The sequence below is a fragment of the Plectropomus leopardus genome, chromosome 16, assembly GCF_026936395.1.
Source record: "Plectropomus leopardus strain MGB_pleo_1.0 chromosome 16, ASM2693639v1, whole genome shotgun sequence".
NCBI lineage: Eukaryota > Metazoa > Chordata > Actinopteri > Perciformes > Serranidae > Plectropomus > Plectropomus leopardus.
Genome location: NC_142191.1, coordinates 19,805,080 through 19,827,416, shown reverse-complemented (window position 1 = coordinate 19,827,416; position 22,337 = coordinate 19,805,080). Strand labels below are relative to the sequence as shown.

Genomic DNA, 22,337 nt, shown 5'->3' with positions numbered 1-22,337 from the left:
AAAGCAGCTGTTTGTCCCTCTGGGACTTCGACCGGGGACAAATTTCCAGTGGCAATTAATGTCCTTTTTCTGCTTTATCTCCAGAATTTCATTATTGATATTCTCTGTTTCCAAGAGACGAGACTACTACATACATGTATGCATATAATACTTTTTACTACAATTATATATTAGGTAATATTACTAAACCATTAATGTTTCTAATAGGCTGCAGCATCTGTAAGTAGCTAAACCAGTGCAGTGTAATAGTTTGTAACTTGCAATATTACATAAAATGTATCAAAGTGAGGCAGTTTTTTAACCTGATTCCAAAAAACACTTAGATAGAGACAGAATATAGCCACGGGTGAATACTTTTGAAGTACACTCAGCCTCTGAGGTGTTCCATATTATCCTTTCATTGGGTTTTGGTTGTAGGAGAAACAATGTGATTTGTTTCAGATACACAAACCAGATGACTCTCATGTTGTGGTCCAGAATCCTGACCGGCCTCATAAATTTCTCAGGGATGGCAGCGGCTGTCAGGCAGAGATGCAACTGCAGTCGACTGTGTCAAAGCCATCCTGTTGTCATTACACTTCCATTAACAGTCACATCACCCCGCAGCCGGGTGCACTGGGCTGAAACCAGTAGGACTCATCATCACTGTCACAACGCCATCGTGTCTGACCTTCAGACATAAACCTGCACTCTGCAGGCAGACGGCTGCACCGTCTCCACAGCCATTACACCCACTCTGGGTGAATGGCATTTCATTTTGTGTATGTGCTTGTATGCGAGACACTGTGTGTTAATGTGTGACCGATGCCTACACATACACGCACGCGCACACACACATTTTTTGGGACTAAATTTATTATTTTGATTAAAACTAATTCAACCTTTGCCAATTTGGCGTGGTAATGCTACACCTGAACCAAGACACATGCTAATATCCTGCCTGAGATATTAGATTTACTGTTAGATTACCCAAATCCTCATATTGCAGTAGTTTTATGTAAGTGCATGTTGGGGAACTGTACGTGCTCAGACTTTATGAAACAACATCCATCACAGGGGAGCGCCATTTTTGAGATTCTTAGTATTGCACACTTCAACAGAAGGTCGACATATCATAGTTAGCCTCTTCAATAGTTTTTTATATCACTGAAGATTCTGTATGTAGATTAGAGACATATAATACAGTATGAGAAAAGGGGACTCAAACATAGCAACACCACAGGCACATTAGTTTCAGCTAAACTTTCTAATGCGTTTGTGCATGGAATGAGGACTATAGATTTGTACTGCAACATTGGGAGCTGCTTTAGGAAAGGATTTCTATATTGACGGATCAATAACTTGAAGAGTTGTTGATTCCACTCATAGACTATAAAAAATGGAGTAGCTATGGTGACACCACCCACTGCTTTGTGGATATGTATATTTATATATTTTGTGTGTGTGTGTGTGTGTGTGTGTGTGTGTGTGCACCTAAAATCATGGCACATACACCTGTGCTGTACATGCTGTGTGTGTTTGTGCTCCTCAGAGGATTTTTATTATGTGTTATGTATTTTCACTTTGATACATTGTGTATTTCTATTTTGGTACTTCATTAGAGGTTGAAGGGCCTCAGCTGTGTTAGGTCACGTGTGTATCTATGTATATTTAAGTTGGCGACTCACTGGGCACCCAGTGGCTCAGTGAATAGAGCGGGCGCCGCATGGACAGAGGCTCTGTCCTCACTGCAGCAGCCGCAGGTTTGATTCCTGCCTTGGCTCTTTGCTGCATGTTTCACACTTTCACACTTAAGCTGTCCTGTCCATTAAAGGCAAAAACGCCCAAATAGTGCAGCGGATAACCACAATAATTGTGCACTAGTTGAGAAAAGCATGCAAATTTCTAACATACCAAAATATTTATTTTCAGATGTGTAGAGAAGTCAGATTTCCTTTTTTTGGGGACCATGAGAAGTCAAATCCAAGATGACTGTTGATGAAGCACTGAGATCTCAGTGAAGAAAGTTTGTGTACAGCTTAGATGCTGTAAAGCCTGTCTGTCATGTCAGCTACCTATGACAGTGAGTCGTGGAAGTTTGCACTCGTGTAATTGGCTGGGAGCTAAGGGAGGGATGTGTTGTTTTCTTTAGCACAGAGACTGGGCAGCTAGTCTTAGATGTGGAAGGCTAAATGAGGGGTTATGCAGAGTTAGGAGTGGTAGGCTACTTTTTTGTATTGTGTTGGTTACGGCCTACAGTAACCTGTGTCCAGGGCGAAATGACGAGGCAGCAAGAAAACTGGATAACATCTCTCTGCCTGATCTGGGAGTGACGTAACAATGTTGTACTATTTTGAGAGTCTGACTTGTTGTGGTTGCTGTCCTTCTTGGACCTCAGTCGCCACACAATGTTATTACTGATTGGGCTCAGGAAAGTTTCAGGGGTCATTTTGATGCAAGTACTTGTCACAAAGCTTATACTGTAAGCATACATGAAAGTATAAAACTCACAGTAGGTATGGTGTTAAAATCAAACAACAAAACAGAATCTGTAGTGTTTCATTTCCACCTCCTCACAGAGGCTTGAGTTGAAGTTGTTTATACTTGCTCAGGCAGCATAAAGCTCAACCATTGCATAATATCTGCTCATACTTATGAAATGCTTTCCATTTAAAGTAATCATAATCAACTCATACAATGGTTATCATGGGGTGTTATCTCTGGCTAATAAATGAGAGAGGGAGAAATAAAAAACAACGTATTGTGTTATGTGAGATTCGGGGCGGACTTTAATGTGTGAGTTGTTCCCTGTAGTGCCTCTTAGTGCAGTCACCATTAATCAAAGCCCTCTCAACATTATTTCACAGCATGCTGCTGAAATACATTGACAGGCACTCACTCCCCAGTGTTTGGTCAACAAATATACCACCTCTAACTTCTGTGTATATTTATTAGCTGTGGATAAGTTTAAAAGGCTTTTATTAATTACAAATCACTTAAATACCTGTGAAAGCCTGGTAATGAAAACAGCTCGAGGGGGGCCAGTCCAGAGAAATCTCATCACTCAACTGAGTGCAGGGTTGTTTGTTTTTGTCACCACTAGCTCTTCTTTTCATTATGATAATGTCACGCCATAATTTGTTTATCCCTTTGCCTGCGTTATAATTTTATATTTTAGTGCCCCACAGCAGTGTATAATATAAAGTCGTTCACATAGTTAGTACTCTAATACATATTTATACATTTTATTCTCTCTGAATTTAGTCCAGAGCGTCAGGGACTAAACTGTTCTACCATCATGATCCTCCTAGTTCACTGATTTACAACTAAGAAAGTGATCTTATGTAACACAAAGAGGCTTTTGGCTGAGTTTATTGAATCATGTTACAACCAGAGGTGGGACCAAGTCACTGTTTTGCAAGTCACAAGTAAGTCTCTAGTCTTTGCACTCTAGTCCCAAGTCATGTCCCGAGTCAGAATTGACATTGGGCAGTATCATAGTATTCTGGCATACAAGGGTATTTAGAAATGTCCTATGTCTTCAGTACTGTAATAAATACAGGTGTTCCTCTTTCTGTTAAACTCATTGTATGTAGTGCACAGCACGCACCACCAGAGCTCAGTCTCTGGTCTCTACAGGCAGCTGAGCTAAAAGACATCCCAACGCCTGTTGGTGGAGGTATGAAATATGACGTACTGCCCAAGCCTAACTGACATGTCCCAAATCAAGGCCCAAGTCCATCATTTTGAGCTTTAAGTTCTAAACAAGTCATGATATGTTATTCAACCTTTTTAAATCTTTGGGCTTGGGGAATAGTATCAAGAATTTTCAAGTCAAAACATTCAAGTCCCACTGTAGTCATAGTCACTGGTTTCAGAGTATTTGTCAGCTTGATTGTTAAAATAAGGTTTTCAATAAGAATACAGTATGACAAGATATTACACGGGGACTGTAATAGTGATAGTGGACTCATAATGTTTTTTTAATATTCGTCTTTAAAAAACCCAATGAAAACATTTCATAAAGTGCAATGATGCTGTTGATTAAATGTTATTCTGAGAGAAACCCAGACACACCTTCTCACAAGATTTATAGTGTAAATAAAATATTACCATGCTACTATCCTTCACAGTAATATTAAATACACAAGAATACAAGATAGATGGATACAATAAAAATGCAAAAAAGAGTTATCCCCAGAATGACCTCTAGCAGTCTGATCTTAAAACTCCTCGCCTGATTGTAAGCAGCTCTACAGAGAGCCATGTGATATCTGCAGCGGTGCAGCAGCTGTGGGATTCAGGCACTGCAGGGGAGGAAAAGTGCCCTACTAAAAGTAAAGACAGGTCTTAGAAGAAATGATTTCCAGGGATGACATTTACAGTATAGGTAAACCTACATACACATACAAGCATGCACTGAAGAGTCCTTACATACAACACACACTTCTAAACATACGGAGCCTGGTGTACACGTTGCTTCGACTCAGTCACAGTCAGATACAGCAGCATTGCTCAAGCAACTGTGTTGTCCAAGAAGGTCTACAATGCTAACTAATACTGGACTAAACAAGTGCCTATGAACAGAGAAATAAAACATTACCAATTTTTCGACCAAAATTAATCTGCTTGCACATCCTAGCCCATACCCCTCTGCTTTGGATGTTCACTTATAGGGGAAGGCTGTCCCAGTTCTTGTCGGGATAGACGGTAGGATGAAGTGTAAGGCCCAGACACACCAAACTGACATCCAAGAACTGGCAGTGCCGAAGCCAACTGTTGCATTGTGTCATCTCGCCTGTGTCTCAGCCAAAAAGTTGTTCATAAACACAATGCAATGAATCCAACAGACGGCCAACCAGCACAGAAGTTCTGCACCTGCCTGAGAGGAAATAACTCTGATTTCAGTACTAAATCAGAAGACCGCCGTGACGCTAGTTAGCCAGTTAGCACATTAGCAACACAATCCCATGTTGAAAGAACAAAGCATATCATCATGTGCCAATAAGCAACAACATAAACTATCAGGCAATGTTTGTGCCAAAGAGTTCAATGGATAAAAATCAAAAGAATCTTACACTTTAAAACAACATTATATACATCTCACTCCCATCTTGACTTTAGCTGTTTGTTGACTTTCCTCACTTCTTTTCTCGTGCACTGAGCTGAACTGCCAGTCAGAGTAATTTCATTTACTGTCTGGCTCGGAGGGCCACGGAGGACGTTCAGCGATAGCCCATCATTGACTGATGGTCGACCGTCGGCTTGGTGTGTCAGGGCGTTAAGGGCTACAAACAAAGGTTTTTAGAGGCACACAAAAGAAACTGCCAAATGTCTTTTCTCTCTTTATAAAGATTTAGACCCTTTTCTTTATAAAAAACATTACTAAAGAAATTGTTAGTCAGCTGATTTTTGGTAGCTAACTAGGTAGCTAATGTTTGTGCAAACCAATGAGTGGCCACTGGAGAAATTGGGAAAAAAAAAGGCTAAACAGTGCGTCTGGGGGCCTGCGTGCTTGGTGCATCTCCCCTTACCTCCACCATTTCATATTTATATTGCAATGCCTCAAAACAACAAAGATGTGCAAAGATAATCATATTGAATTGTAGACGACTCTTTTGGGATCCTCCACCTGGTGATTGAGACAACTTTAATGGCTCAAACTGGCTTCCAAATATCAAACTTTGGTTTGTCATTCAATTTACACACATTAGGTCATTAAAAAGTTTGTCTGAGAGGTATTTTGTATTTGTTTTGAGGATATGGCGGTTTCATGCTACATGTTTGCTTTGATTGGAGGACCAGCTATTTAAGATAGATATTTTTAACTCAGTGACTCATATTTTCTTGTGTGTGTTAGACCTGAGGCAACTCACGTTAGCAGAAGGTTGTGAAATCTTGATACACTGAGGTTATTTTCAAGGTGGCCTTGCTTTGCCAGAGAGCTTCAAACAAGATTTGCACCATTTCAGGATGAGTTTCCAAGGTGATGATTGTATGTTTTCTGAGATACTGTCACATACGTGTACAGTAGGCTATATTATGAAAGCATACATATAGTAAGAAGTGTACAATTCACCATCTGAAGTGCAGTAAATCTAGTTCCTAATTCTGCCTGACAACAAACATGTTTAATGTTGTGTAGTTCCACTTTTATTTCCGCATTCTTGAAAATCTTAATTGAAACTGTTTGGTATTTGGATAACTCTCAGCAACATGGTGCTCAACCTTGTGTGTCAACAACATTTCTGCTTATAACTCCATATTACTGGAGCTTCTACTCATGAAATGAGCTGCTTTCCATTTCAAGGGATCATAATGAAGTTATTTTTAGTGAGCTATCAAATGGTGTGAGAGTTTGTAGATACATTTTGTGGTGATAAAAAATACAGCATGCTGGCCTGCTAGGGCGCGTCGATAATGAGTCTCCTCAGACATATTGTGTCAGATTTTAAAACAGCTCTGAAATAAACAAGCTATATGAAGAATATGTGCATGACATTGACCTAAAATGCAGATTAAATTTCTTTGAATCTATTAAATTGCAGAAGTTGAGCCAGCATGCTGGATCTGTAATTTAATCTTATGGCTACTTTTAATCACTAACAGTAATTTAGGTAGGATCTGAAGGATCTGATGAGCTTTATTCATAAGTACTGAAGGGACAGTTCACCCCAAAATCAAAGCTACATAATTTCCTTCTTACATTTAGTGCCATTATAATATATATGATCTAGATTGTATTGGTGTGAGTTGCAGAGTGTTGGAGATTGTTGCAGATATCGACCATAGAGATGAAGAACTACCTGGCTGCTCAAGATAATCCGCAGACCTTGTTAGGAGCAGTTTAATAAAGGAACTATTTTCTTTAACCATATCACTGCGCAGAAGGATTTGTGATTTTTGCAAAGAGACACTGCTGTTGAGTTTTTTAGATTTTTTTCGTTATTAGCGCCAGAAGCCGAGTTCTTTCTTCTAACTTGTCAAAAACAAATGTTAACGGTCCTACACATTAAACTAAGATGCTCTAGTGCCCCTTCAGGGTCAATTTGGACACCCAAGGATGATGTGTCAATTTACACTTGTTACCTGCACTCTGTCTTTTTAGAATTAACTTCTATTTTTACAGGAAATATGCAGTTTCCACAAATGTATAGTCTCCCGCTCACTTGATTGACATTTATTTTCTTATGGGACACATACAGTGGTCTCCCTGGTAAAAGCCCAGGGTTTGTTTGACCCATCCAACACCACTCCAATCTGCCTGCACCCCCCACCTAAGCATCTGTATTTTATGACTTGAGAGTGAGACAAGGTTGCTTAGACCAACATGTTCAACACTCTGCAACTCACACCAAAACATCTCCACTGATAAATAGCACCACAGGTATGAGGAAATTAGTGAGGGGTGAATTTTCCCTTTAACACATTTGTTAGTAGAGATCTTTGTTTAATGTTGCCAATGAGTCATCATTTATTGCCATATGGTAAAATTTTATGCTGCTTACCCGAAAGGTCGGTATTATGTTATATTACAGCAAAACACCCACGCAGCTGGCAGGAATTCAGTGCATATAATGAATGGTTACCACAATCAACAAACTTGAATTTGGATCAGTTAGCTGACAAGAGATCTCTCTGCACCACCTCTGCATCAGAAAGCAATTTAGAGGTAATATGTTGCAGATATATTGTCTTTCTGCAAACTGTATCTATTGTAACAGATCTATATGAGCTTACAGTTTGGCTTCTTCCCAAAGGATCAGCAGTAGTGTTGTTAGTACCTGCAGCACTGCTGGTAAAGTCATAGTGAGACCTTGCTTTATGTTAAATATATTTCATTACAACCCTGAGGCCCACTCACAACATATTCTGTGGTCAGAGGAAACAGTGTTTTAAACAGCATTTTAAACCCCAAATTTTTATGTGCATGCCATTTTAAAGAAATCTGAATCTGTATTGGTGGCTTTCAACAAGTTTTTTCACTCTTCCTCTCCCATCTCCTTTCCCTTTTGTTGTCACTTGACTTTCCATCCAAGTGTTTCTTGTCAGTGTGCAAGTGCCTCTTACAGCACAGAGGAACATGTTGCAATCAGTGTGGCATCTCAGCACTTGATTGTGAAGGATCTTGTGAAGGTAATATGTAGATTTGCTGAAGCAGCTCCGGAAGGAGCTAAATCAGAGAACGGTCTCATGTGAATACTCTGACAACATACTTCCCCAGAAATGTAAATTAAGCAACATCAGTGCATCATTATGTAATCACTGGCTTGAACAGCATTGTGTCTGAATTTGGTCTTTTGTAGCAACTCTTTGTGTTAGCAAGCTTTGTGAATATGACCCCTGATCTCTAAGATGTCTAAACTGTGTACCACTCAAAGGTGTGTTTAAATAAACAGCCAGAACATTAAGCCCCTGGATCATTGACTTGAATTGCAGTCATCTGTGCGCTTCGTCTCTAGCTGGCATTCAGCCATCCTGCTGTCACTCTGGCAGCACTTTAAACTGTCACTGTGTGGATGGCTCAGAGCTGCATGGTTGAGAAGACGTCATTTTCTTCTTTTTTTTTCTTCTAAAGCATGTTAGCCAGGTATCTCTGCACAGACATACTCGGGGCCACGGCTGACATTTTCTCTCTCTCAGCAGGATGTATAGCTGCTTCATTATAGCCGCAGTGATGGCTTTGTTGGCCGCCTCTCCCACAGGTTTCTGTTTGGGTAAAGAGAGGCTAATTGCCGCTGTTTCAAGGTCAAAATTTCTAAAGGGGGGTATTTTTATACAATGAAGTGTAATTTTGTTGGCCTCCTTTGCATGTGTTTGCTGTACATGCAGGGCTCCGGGTCCAGTCGACAGCCACTGTGGCCTCTTCCCATGATTCCACATGACTGACTCTGGATGTTAGCCCCTTTCCATTATGAAAAACTCTTGTGCAATGTAATGCTCTTTGATTGGCTCAGCGTGACGGCACCATTTTGGGGATTAAATAAATGTTCAGCCTTGAAAATGAGTTGTTTGCTACTCAGTTACATTTATATTACTGTATTAGTACATCATTTTAGAATTTTTACTCCCAAACACACGGTTCACACCTGACCAAGGACTACTGATGAAAACTAGCCCTCTGGCTGATTCTGGCATAGTTATAGTAATGTTTTGTTAGGGTTAGGGTAGGTTGTTTGTTTTTTAAAAAAAAATCTATTAAAATATGATGCATTTTTTCTAGATAAAAATGTTAAACTTTGTAACTAAAAAGGTTAAAATTAGGTCAAACTCAACCAGCTAAGGCATTGAAAAGTTGCTCAAATAAATGCATTTGTAATAATGATACAGTATTATGTACTTATTTAACGCTCTGAGGGGGATTATTCTGCAAAATTAGTGTCTTTACTTTTAATTATTGAGTAGGCTTTACTGATTATACGCATGTGATTTTGTGAATTTTTTTTTTAACATTTGGGTATTTGTATTTTCATCCAAGGAAAAAACATACTCCCTTCACCACCAATGTCTTAAATCACTTTCTAAAGTTGAAGGTTTACCTTGCCATAATATCAGTTTGGCATATTGTGCTCATCTTTGCCTCCATACACTTCTCTCTCCATCAAAATGCTTCTTTCAGTCTTGCATAAGACTCCTGTAAGAATGATAGCCACTTAACCAGTAAACACATTACTGGAGGATGGAGACAGCATCACTGGTGAGGTATCCTGTTGCCAAAGGGGATCATTAAACTACAATCAACAGTAGCATAGTCCTCATCACCCCATAACCCACCTGTCTGTTAAGCTGCTTTCTAGCCCACTATAGTCGGTCTGCTGATAACACTGTAATCAGGCGACCCACTGCCCCATGGGGCGTTAAATAGAGTGCCTCGCAGTAAGTCTGATGAAATCTGCCCCCACTGGGCTGCACTCAAAGCCGAAACAAACACACTTGTACAGTCCCAAAACAGGGAAACACAGACACCTGTTCCTGTCGAATGATTGTCACTGTGATGATCCACCCTCTAGGGATGTGACCAGTGATGTAATATGTTTTCTTTTGGTCTTAAAGTTAGAAGTTAGCTTCTTCATCTCTTTATTTAACAATAGTGGCTATCGCCGATGATGCTAACTTGTATGACTAATAATTCAACTTATGCTTATATAAAGCTGTCTGTTTTATACTCACAACTGTGACTAATCTAATGCATCTATGACTCAACTTGTTGTATCCTTGTAGAGGAAAACATCCTGTGATACACAGGAAGAGAAGTTTAATTTTGGCTTCTTGGGGCAACAACTCCATAAAAAACTTTGAGCATATTCTTATTTAAGTGCAGAAAGAGAAAAACAGATGTCTACACCTCCCCATATTTCTGTTTTCAGGCCTTGATGTAATCTAGCCCATGACAGAAGACTTTGTCCAATCACAGGTCATTTTCAGAGAGAGGGCGTTCCTATTGGCTGTTTTACAAATGCAGAGAGCACATTTCATTGTTAAAAGCCTGATTGCTGAGAATTCTGAGGAGAAAGTTGGTTACAATTGCCTACACTGCAAAGCAACTCAGTGAAGAAAGACAGAACTATCAAAAAGAGAGTCTAAAAGAGAGTAATGTTAGCTACATAAATGCCATCTGTGTCACTCCCTGCCACGACCGACCACCTCACCAGGAGGAGAGTGGCTGCAGCAACCTAATAATGGAAAAATGAAAAAATAAAATGGATGTATATTAACATTGGATTAGGCTACTATACAATATGCCCGTGATCATCTGCTGGGAGGGTCTTAGGACAGAGTAAGGAGAGCTGCAGGAGGAGGGTGCATTTTCAAATTCTGCCTGTTTTTTTCCTTCCCTTTTCTGCCTACACCAGCTCTAATATTCCTATTTTTTTCTGTACTAAGAAATAGCAGCATTTTGTGATCAGCCTTACAGGCGGCAATTTGGCATGTTTTCCTGAAATTCTCAGGTTGATGCCAGTTATAAATTGTGATAAACGTGTTGAGAATGCACATTTTGATTGGTGGGGCAGGATTGAATTGTTTGTGACAGCGGAAGCCATTAAAGTCATTGGAGCAGCTGTCGCCATGGACCATCAAGGTCTTGTTAGAATCGTATTATTATATTGATTTTGATGTGTAGCCCAAAGCTGCCTGTACCCTTGCCTATGGCAGGCGGCCAGGATCTGTTTCTTTCAACAAGAGAGGGGAACAGGGTGGCAGTCTGATGGCCAAAGAGGTAAAAGCTTAAGCCTTGTCATGTCAAATCTTGGCAAGGAACATCTTGTCTTTGGAGGTGAATGAGATGTGCTTTTGGGGCTTTTCTTTTCTTTAGTATTTGCTGTAATTGTGTCCCTGAGCAATGCAATTTGCAAGCAAAAAGAACACCTGGGCTGAAGTATTCATTATGTTACCACCAACACTCCAGACTCATACTTTGAGATTTTGGTAACTATGGTTTTTCACTCTCTTTCTAGAAGATTGATACCACTCATCATACTTGTCCTTTAGGTTCAAAACTAGAGCCAGGACACAATTTCTCAAGCAAGAAGAAAAGGGAAACAAGCCAGCAAAACTGGATGGATAGATGGATGCTCATGTATTAAAGGAACACTTCACCAGCAAAATGATCATTTGTATATCAATTACTCACCATGTGTTCTGCTGAATTCTGGATAAAAACTTGTTGTTCTTGCAAGCCCCCGCAGTGAATGGAGAATCAAAAAACAGAAAAAAATTATTGGTGAAAGGAAGTAAATGGGGTCCACATTTAACAACAAGAAAAACTATATCAAAATATCTGTTTACAAACTCATGCAGTATAATCCAGTTCTCATGTATCCAGTTATAATCTCATTTCTTCCCAAACACATGCATTACACTACAACCTATTATTTAGAAATGCATAAACAGTCTCACACACAAATAAGTAGTGCTACCGTGCATGCATGTGTTTTGACTCAGCTCAGTTGTTTTTGTTATGCTATATTTTACCTTATTATAGGTATTATATCTTTATATATCTTTTAAGGCATTGTTTGGGAAGTGAGCATATGACTGGATAAATGAGAATTGGATTATTCTGCATAAGTTGTGTGAGAGTTTAAATGATGTTTTGATCTAGCTTTGCTGTTGTTAAATTGGGCCCCCTTTTACTACAATTCAAATTCAGTGTAAAACAAGGTTATTAATTGATATAAAATTAATCAATTTCCCTGTTTAAAGTTTTTATGCTAAGCTAAGCTAATTATGACCTTGCCATAGCTTCGTGGTTTATGTAATTGACGGACATGAGAGTGGTTTCAATCCTCTCATCTACCGTTCTGAAAGAAGGCAAATATGTGAATGTTTTTAGCGTTGAACGAGTGGCCAACACTTGGTAAGTACATTGCTGTATAGATGATGCTGTATATGAAGATTTTAACATGGAGCTGTAAAACATCTCAAAGGGGGATAGAAGAAGGAGACTGATCACAGCACAACTTTGTTGAATGTTTTCATCTTGAAAAATATGTTGTCTGCTATTATAATATAGTTCTGTAGGCTTTTGTTTAATCCATGATCTCTCTAGATTGATGGCTGCACCCATCCTGGTTGGTGGACTGTTAAATACCAGAGATATCAATGAAAATAAGTCTACTATGTTGTATTTTGGAAATACATCAGAAAGTTATCAATAAACCGAAGCCAACAAACTGCTATTTTCTTTTTGAGAAATGACTGATGGTCCTGCTATGGGAGCTAGTGTGCAAAAAAAACAACATATTTAACCAGTTGTGACCCAAACTAATATGATGCTTTTGCTCTTTTGTCCTTTTGTCCCTCTGAAGCAGCTGAATTTGTCTTCTGTAGCAGATTTACTGCCAGCAAACTCCCTCACCCTGCATCTCCTCCCTGAGGTACCTCAGCTATAAATAATCAAGTTCTTAGTAAAATTATCAAGCTTCTAGAAATAGAACACATACTTTTTTTGGACATTTTGATGATAGGCTACAATAATATGTCAGGCTGCTCATACGAGCAAAAATGACACTAGCAAAGAAACATTATGACATTACTTTGAATGTAAATGTCACAGTCTTTGATCATTCGAAGTCTGTCAAAAATTTCTCATAAACCTTGTATGGTATAGGCTGTGTCACATCCTTAAAGCTCTGGACATTACATAGAGTCTGTATGAGTTTGTTTTGGAAGTGGTCATGTCAGCTTTGACCCAGCGTGGGCATCTGTGACAACTGTTCTCCACTGACAGCTGGCTTGCACATTACAGATATACTCATAAAGCTAAAGGGGTTAGAAAAATGCACACAGCATGAGGACATGTGTGTGCAGAACAATACACTATGTACTGGACACACAAAAGGTTGTGTTTTTCTCAGAGCTAAAAGTCTGAATGAAAGTGTGAGTGATGCCTTTAGTTTTTTCTTTCTGCCTCTTCTTTAACGCTTCCTGATTGCTTTAATGGTCTAGGTGAGAAACAACACCTGTATCCACCTCTCGCTCTTTCTCTTTCTCCCTCTTTCTCTCTCTCTCTGTCTTTCTCTTCAGGATTTGATTTAGAGTTTATTTATAGCTGCTGAGTTTTGTGGTAGTTTCTGTCTCCAAAGCGACCAAACTTCTCACTTCCCACTCTCTGACGCCAACAAAAAGCATCTGTGCAGAGAGGGGGTGTCAACATTGCAATCAAAACAACAGATCTGACTACTACTGTGCAAAGTGGCTGATTTCATTTAACATCTGTACAGTTGTAATAATAGTCAAAGGGCACATGCTGTTCCTGCTTAACCCTGTCTCCTGCAAATGACTTCATGTGACTCAGTTTTGAGATTTTCCTCCCACTTTAAGCTATTGTAGCAACTTTTGTTGATAATATGACCACATGTGACAATATATTGTGCTCTAATTACAGTTATTGCATGTTTGACAGTAAACCAATGAGATGTTCAATCTGAGAGGACAGGCCGAAAAACTGGACTAAAATTTGATTTAACTGATTTTGTTTTCAAGTCACACCAACTATTGCAGCTTGACCTTACGGATAATGAGCTATTTTTGGCAGTAGTTTTCCAGGAGGTTCAAGTGCTGATTTCAGAACATGTATATATGGAATATAACAAAAATGGTTAGATCAATTAAATGCCTTTTTGCACCAGAAACTCTGACAGCTTTGTGTCTGTTTGTGCGTATATGAAAGCACCTTCTTTTAGTTTTATAAACCCAGCCAACAAATTTTGCACTGAGGTACATGCACTAGCTGTGTCTAATTTCAACCCAAACACCAGAAAAAATGTTTGCATTGTACATTTCTGCGAACCACAGATACATTTCATTTCAACATAAACTCGGTTTGTATGATATCCTACGGAAATGCACACACAACATATCATATGATATCCTATGAATTAGCACCCCACAAATGACATCACATCTGTCACGTACAGTTATGTAATTGCTTACATAACATACATAAGTTAAGTTATGGAGGATAGGTGTAGTTAAGGAGACATAGTGAGGACATACCTTAAAATGACTCAAAGCTAACTTAAACTTTACACAGTTCCAAATATGCGTGTCCTGGAGAAAGTCTTGGGGGAAATTTTGATTTTTTAGACCCATTCACCACCCCAACTTGCCTCCTTGTAAGACCATTTGGGACTGCCATACTGGTCACATGATTGCACCCTCTCAAAATCTGTGGGATTCCTCTCAAAAGAACTCCTGATGAGCTGAAACTTAACATTTCAAGAGTGCTGTGGTTAATGTGTAGTTTATAAAAAACGTGTTTTGGCATAAATTTCGGGAGCACAATCCCTGCTAGAAAAGCAGCAACATATTTATAAAAAAAAAAATAACAACAGCTTTTCATGCCACTCTTTCAGCAAAAAACACAGTGATGTCTTGGTAACAAACTTTCAATTGCACTATCTCTGCTGGAAATCAAGCAATGGGTCGCTACAAAACGCCTGTGTTTTGGTGCCTAAAAATCATATGAAAATATAGCCATCACTGGCTAAATCACAACGTTTTGTTGTTTGTTTGTCTTGAACAGTGGTCTGTAGCTGCATTGCCAACATTTTCTTCTTGCAACTGGGCTGCTTATTTCCAACGTAACTGCAGTAATGCATTGTGGCATTGTACATTTCTGCAAACCACGGATATGTAAAGTTTGTAGATTTTTATGTTAAACTTTTTCTTACATTTCAACAACGCTGTTGTAAGGCACAAAAACAGCTTGGGTATGGTTAGGAAAAGATGTTCATGTTCTATGTAATGTTTATGTGATTTTGCTGATATTTGTTTTTGTCCGGTGAGTGGGCTGCTAATTTAACAGGCAGCTTCTCTCGAAGGGTCATTTTGTGAATGTGTTGTCTTCATAAGCTGAAGCGAGTTGAACACCTTCTTTCCTAAATGAGATAATATCAAGACTGTTTACATTAGTATCATCCCAAGTTTCATGGGCAAATGAAAAAAGAGACATATTGCACATATAAAATGCAGAGCAGAAACTGGCAGATTAAAACTAATGTGCTGATGGTTTATTGAATGCTGTATCTAGCATGTTTAATGAGTCCTCGAAATATGACTTGTCTCAAATGGATGACATTAAAGTTTCAATCTTAACCACCCTGTTTTAATTAAATCTCCCTTTCCCTGTCTGTTTCTGTCCCGCTTTCTATCCTCTGTGCCTGTCTTCCTCTGCAGATTGAAGACATTGTCACTAACATCCAGGATGAGACGGAGGGTGTGCCCATCAGAACTGTCAAAAGTTTTATGACCAAAATCCCGAGTGTTGTCACAGGTAAGAACTAAAGAGAGAAAGAGATGTCAGAGACTTCCTGCAAGACTATGTTGCCAGAATTGTGCTTATGTTTTCTGATCTTCAATTAAGTGGTTAATAAGATTTGCTTTGGCTTAGACAACTGAGACTGTGAATAAAGGTTAGGAAATGATTGTTGCCATGGTGAAAAAAAAAAAGGGACGCAAACAGTCTTCCGCTGTAACACACTTTAATGACACAAATGTTCCCCCGGACTTCCTCACTAAAAGGTTTTGCTGACTTAGCACAATGTCCCGATACATTAACTTTTTTTCAGAGATAAAACTTTTTTTCTAGAAGTTTTGTTTTTTAGCCACTTTAGTCCACCATCCCAAAGCTGTATAGGTTGTCATTGTAGAGTATAAAGATGAGCATGCCAGCAAATAGTTACCTATTTATGCAAAGAGCAGTGGTCTCTAACTTACCACTAATTTCGAAATTATTTACTTGGAAATTACTCAGACAGAACTATGTAATTTGGTACCAAATATCGGGATAATTGAGAATGTATTCATTTGATACACAGGTCAGCTCAGCCTTCAAAGGAAATGTGAAAAATGTGAACTTGCGAACATAAAAATTGCCACATATGGGGAATATTGTTTTATTGTATAAAGCATTTCTAGTTACAGTTTTACTTGACTGAAAAGTGCTATATAAACAAAGTCTGATTGATTGATTGATAAAGTTTACAGTGATAATCGCATACTGAATTTGCATTATCTTGAGTTTAAATGGTTTAAATTTAAATTTCAAAAGTTGCTTCTTTCTATTGCATAGTCAGTCCAGTTTTATGAAGAGAACATCTTTCCAGTGGTAGAACACATTAATAAAGCTATTCTTCAAAGTAAATTCCTATTTCCCCTATAATTTGGACATATTGCTGTCTCTAGGAAATGATTTATAAATTATGTGCTTGTAAAATGCAAAACTTTACAATCTGTGTAGCAGTAATTACCAGAATTGATGTCAATTTACTGCATTCAGTGGTGGGGTTTGCAGCAAGCCCAGTGATAACAGTCATAAATATTGATGGCAGAGGCAGAGGAACATCTAAAAGCAAAAACTCCAGCAGCTGAGTCACAGCCTTATGTAGCTATATACATACATACAGGATCAATTATATACAAGGAATATTAATATGTGTGCTGTGGCTGCATTTCATTCTGTTTCTGTCGAGGCTGCTGCTCAGTTTCTTCAGCAGTGGTTCGCTGTCGGGTTGCTGAGTATCTGGAGGGAAAGTGGGAGGACAACATATGATTAAATGTTTGGAAAAGAAAGTGTGAAAGTGGAAACAGAATGAGTAATGCTGTCCTCCTACTGTCAAGGTGCCCTTAAGCAAGGCAATCAACCTCCGGCTGCTTGTGTAGAGCTGCGATTGTAGGTGTCAATGTGTGGAGCAGCACTGATGTGAGTCACTAGGGAAACATGCACACAAACATTTAGAATAGAAAAATAAACACATTATTAGCCAGTTGTACCTGTCAGCTGGGGATTGAAGTCAGCCACCTCGCCTGCTGGCTGTTGTTGCTTCGATTGATAATAGAAATAAATCTGGAGCCGCAATGGGAGGCTTTGACACACCCCAAACAAATGATGGAAACAAAGGGAGGCTATTAACATTCTTCTTTTTTCTCTCTCAGTTCTTGCACTTATGGAAAATGTATTACTCCAATAAGCCATAAGCTGAGCATATCAATAAACACAATTACTACAGCAGCAGATGGATGTGCAGAGCAGCAGCTTAGATGTTTGCAGCTGAGTGCCGAGGGCAAAGAAACTAATGAATGATGAAGAATTAAACACCATTTCCTTCAGGACTCAGAGAAAGCAGAGGGGGGACACAGATGAGATGATCTCCCCCGCAGAAATCCAGAGTTTTTTAGTGTCTTTACTTATCATAAAGAGACCTTTTGTGGTTGTTATAACAGTTTCAAGGCAACTGTGTGACATGAAGCCGTCAAAGTTTATTTGGTAGTTTATTCATTCGTAATCTTGTCTTTAAACTACTTCTTTTATTAAGTTTGCAGGTATAATTATTTTAGTTTAGAGCAAGCTAAAATGTCCTCTATGACACATAATTTTGAATGTAGATCATAAAGAAATTACAAATAAATATACCCCCTTGGTAATCATTTAGTGTTATTCATCCTGATGTATTCTCTTTAGACTCTATTAACATGAATTCCCAAAAAGTGGCTTGAAAAGGATGACCCCGCCCCTCACTTTTCTGTTTCTTTTCTACATAAGTGTGATGCATTCACTTTAAAAAAAAAATTCCCGATTTATCTTAAAGACATTATTGTCTTAATAATTATCATAATTATTATCAAGTTTGTCAAGTGAATGCAATATGCTCCCATACTTTTCTACTGCCTTTCTTGCTTTTTTTCCCTCTGTTCCTATTTCTTATATTGTAGCTAGTCTTTACCAGATATGTGACCATTCATCGTATAACAGTCATTTGTCCTTCTGTGTCCGCCCTGATTCAGGTACTGATATAGTACAGTGGCTGATGAAGAATCTGTCCATCGAGGATCCTGGTAAGTTTTTAAAATATGATACCAGTCTGTACAGTGCTGAATATTATGACTTTGTTAAAAGTCAAAATGACCCTCTCTACATATCAGAATGACGTACTTCCCCATTTAACTACAATCAAACAAACACCCAAAGAACTTCTAAAAAAACAAACTAAATGGCAATTAGACAGGGCCTCTGATTGAGACAGGTCTTTACTTTTCAAAAAGTGTTGCTGCACCAGGCTAGTAAAAGGGACTCGCATTTGATTGGGACAGGTTAATAACTGATGTTTCATGGTTACCATTAATATCAAATTCCAAGTTCTCCTTTATGTTGCTTGCAAATTTTCTCTGACGTTGTGTTTCTGTACAAGTGTTTTCAATTCCAGTCCTGGACGGCCCGAGCCCTTCAGGCTGTTGTTCCTCCTAAAGGGGTGATAAGCACCTGGTCTCAGATGTGGCTCATTACCTACCAGGAAGGAACAAAGAGCTGCACAGCTCTGACCCTCTAAGACTGAAATGAAAACCTTTCAATTCAAAACCCCTTTGTACGATGTAAAATACAGGAGAACACATATGGCAGCTTGTGAGGAGTTTGTCGCTGCAGTCCAGTTTGTGAAAGGTCAGACACAGTGTGAAGCAGACACTGCAGGTCTTTCAAAGGGAAAATCTTTTAGGTTTTACCTTTTCAGACACATTTATACTGGTATATTTGAAATGAACAGAAGATATTGGCAATGACTTTACCTGGAAAGTTAAGTGTTCTACAAGTTAATGTTGATAAACAATGCAAATACAACACAATGAGCATGAAATGAGAAAACTAGAGTTTTAACAAAAATCCCGGTAAGTGGGAGAGCAGTGTTTATTGTTGGTGCAATAGCCCACAGCCTCGACACTGAGTCGATCATTGAGTCATCCATGTACATCCTCAGTCAAACCGCTTCAGGGCTGAATCATACAGCTGAAATCCAATTTGAATTCAAAAGGATACAACATGTTATTTGTATATATACTCTGAGAACTGCTGTAAACAGAACTTTAAACGCAGCTACAGTAATGTGTGATCCTTAATGACATATCGATGGTACCTATGTGGCTTTTCTCCAAATCTCTAACTGGAGAAAATCTTCATCTTTTTATATTTGTCATCTTCATGGTATTATATTTATACCTTGTTCTAAAATGACACCTTCACAAGGGTCTGTTTTGATTTCAATGTCCCAACTACAAGTAGATGTTGCAATATAGATGATATATGAAGCACTAAGGAATCCACAGTGATCAGGACTTTTTGTTCTCCCCCTGTCACAGCTGAGGCCATGCACATCGGGAGTCTCATCGCAGCTCAGGGGTACTTCTTTCCTATCTCAGATCACGTCCTCTCCCTCAAAGATGACGGCACTTTCTACCGTTTTCAGGTGAGCAGGATTGTCAAGTGAGGACACTGAGTATCAATAGATCATGTTCACTTTAGATTTGATTGATACCACCACCAAGTGCGTAGTAATGAGCTGTTTGGTACTCAGTGTCTTGATCTTTAAGGTTTAGGGTTACATCGTCTGTTGAGTATCCTGGAATAGGTAATTGAATCTTTGTTGAACTCTTTGTTGTCACCTGATACTGACTTGAGTATCAAATGTTTACAACAAAGCTAACACATTGATTTTGAGACATTGACATAATTACTATTACACACAATGATGTAATTGCAGAGAAAACTGAGAAAATATCTGTTCAGCATTTTCTGGAACAGACAGTTTTTTTCTTGTTGATAAATGTGTCGCCCTCAATGTGCAATATTATTTTAAAATGGCGATCAGTCCCAGCCCAAAGCTGAAATGATGTCTTTGAAAGTCTTGTTTTGTCTACAGCACAAAAATATTTAGTTAGCTTCATAGAGGAATAAAAACAAAACAGAAATATTCACATTTAAGAATCTTTAATCTGAAAATTTGGATTTTTTTTTTCATTAAAAATTAGGATCTGATTAATCGATTCTCATGTTAGTCTGAGATTAATTTAATAATAGTCAGCTAAGCAATTCATTGTTGCAGCTCTACTACACATAATTTATATAGATGGTATGACTTCTGTTTTTATGCATCCAAGACAGCAATAGCTGTGCCTGGAGGCATTATGTTTTAGGGTTGTCTGTGTGTCCGTCCTTCTGTAAAATTCTCATGAACGCAATATATGAAGAACACCTTGAGGAAATGACTATAAAATTTGGCATGAATATCTCCTTGGACTCAAGGATAAACTGATAGATTTTGGTGGTCATAGGTCAAAGGTCATGGTCAAGGTGATCAAGATCTGTCTCATTATTGTGAACAGAATCTCTCAACAAGGCCTTAAAGGAATTTCATCAAATTTGGCACCAACGTCCACTTAGACTCCAGGATGAATAAAGTAGAATTTGGTATTTAGAGGTCAAAGGTCACAGTCAAGGTAAATTTGCATAGGTCTCATTCTTGTGGACACAATATATCAAGATGGCCTTGAGGGAAATTCTTCAAATGTGGCTCAAACGTGCACTTGGACTTCAGGGTAAACTATGTAGATTTTGGTAGTCAAGGATTAAGGTCTCTGTAACCCTGTCTGTCCTACTTTCACAAATGCAATATCTTTGCAACACAATATCGGTTTTGGGCATGAATCAAGAATTCGTATGCTAATTCTGACAAAAATTCCCACTACTGTCAAAAAAAATAATATGATATAGTGATGACATTTTATATCCAAACTGCAAGGCAGCAATTCTAGTTTATATTTTAGTCATGTGGAGCCCCAGGACATTTAATCCAGTAAACAGCTTTAAAAATTATTAAAATCCACAGTTTCAGGGCCATTTGAATTCAGCTTTTGAAACTGTGTACTTTTTGTAGATGTAAAAAAGGAAGAGAGCGAAAGAAGATTTTTTAACAATGGCTTTTTATTATAAATGGATTACATACATTTTTTTCTCCAATAAATTTCCCCGTGCCTTTTAAAACAGACTTTAGATCAAACTAATCCCTTCTTCATCCTGCATTTGTGTGAAAGACACTGAAAAGTCGAGTGAGGTTAATCTGATTGTAGGGGCGCTTTTCTTTCATAAAAAAACCTTAATCAGCTGTTGAAGATTACTTGTTCTGTTATGGAATTACAACACACCAATCTTGATCCTGGTGACAAAAGACCCTGTCCGCAATCTACAGCTTCTTCTGTACTGCGCTGGGATCCTGTGTGACCCGATTAAAAATGAATGGTGATCTGTTAAAATATTCATCAAGCAAGAGAGGGAAGCAGGTCCGTGTTTGGGCTGAGTAGGCGGCTACCAAAAGCCTGACAGAGAGACACAGTGTAGTAGCGTAGTACACTAGAATTAGAGTCTCATTGAGGGATGGAAAGGAAAAAGCATGCTGACATTTTACTCCTCCTTCACTGTTCGCAGATAAGACAGTGGCATTAGAATGTCACCGATTAATTATGCCAGACTGTTTCATCCAGAATTTCCTAATTAAAAATAGGAAACAATGTTTTCACATTCCTCAGCGGGGAACGGCGAGGTGGCGCATGGCGAGATTAGAATGATCTCTGTGCAGCATCTTCCTTCCTTCCTATTCACTGAGTCTTGTTGGAGGGCTGAGTCTCCACCGGAGCCGGAGGAGCAGTTTAATTAAACTAGACGGCAGTGCACATTACCGCGCTGTGACCTTGCTTCTCCTCCTTCAAAGTGAAGTGGAAGAGAAGACAAGAGGAGGAGGAGGCTGTTCGCCATAGTGGAAAAGCTTCATAAAGATAATCACCACTCATTAGCATTTCATTTTCCAGGCAAATTAAGTGCAAGGCAAAGAGAAGCACAGAGCAGGAAAATCAAAACAATTAACACCATGTAAAACCTTGCTTCACTAAAACAACTAAAGACGGTTTTAAAACAGTGATTCAAAACCCTGCGAGCTATGTTAAATAACAATCCTATCAGCATCTGTGCTTCGCCTGCTGCCTTTATTATTCTGCTCTGCCATTGTTTGTTTTGCAGCTTTCATCACCACACA

The 22,337-nt window shown here is 38.8% G+C and overlaps 1 protein-coding gene across 4 annotated transcripts in view; it reads left to right on the top strand.

Annotated features, from left to right (window-relative positions):
- LOC121955431 (regulator of G protein signaling 6) overlaps positions 1–22,337 on the top strand; it is a 128,138-nt gene that overhangs the window by 83,434 nt on the left and 22,367 nt on the right. For all 4 annotated transcript variants that reach the window (XM_088089659.1, XM_088089658.1, XM_042503388.2 and 1 more), the window contains 3 exons: positions 15,661–15,757; positions 18,268–18,318; positions 19,612–19,718. In XM_088089659.1, the coding sequence (XP_087945785.1) occupies positions 15,661–15,757; positions 18,268–18,318; positions 19,612–19,718 (255 nt within the window). The remainder of the gene's footprint in view (positions 1–15,660; positions 15,758–18,267; positions 18,319–19,611; positions 19,719–22,337) is intronic.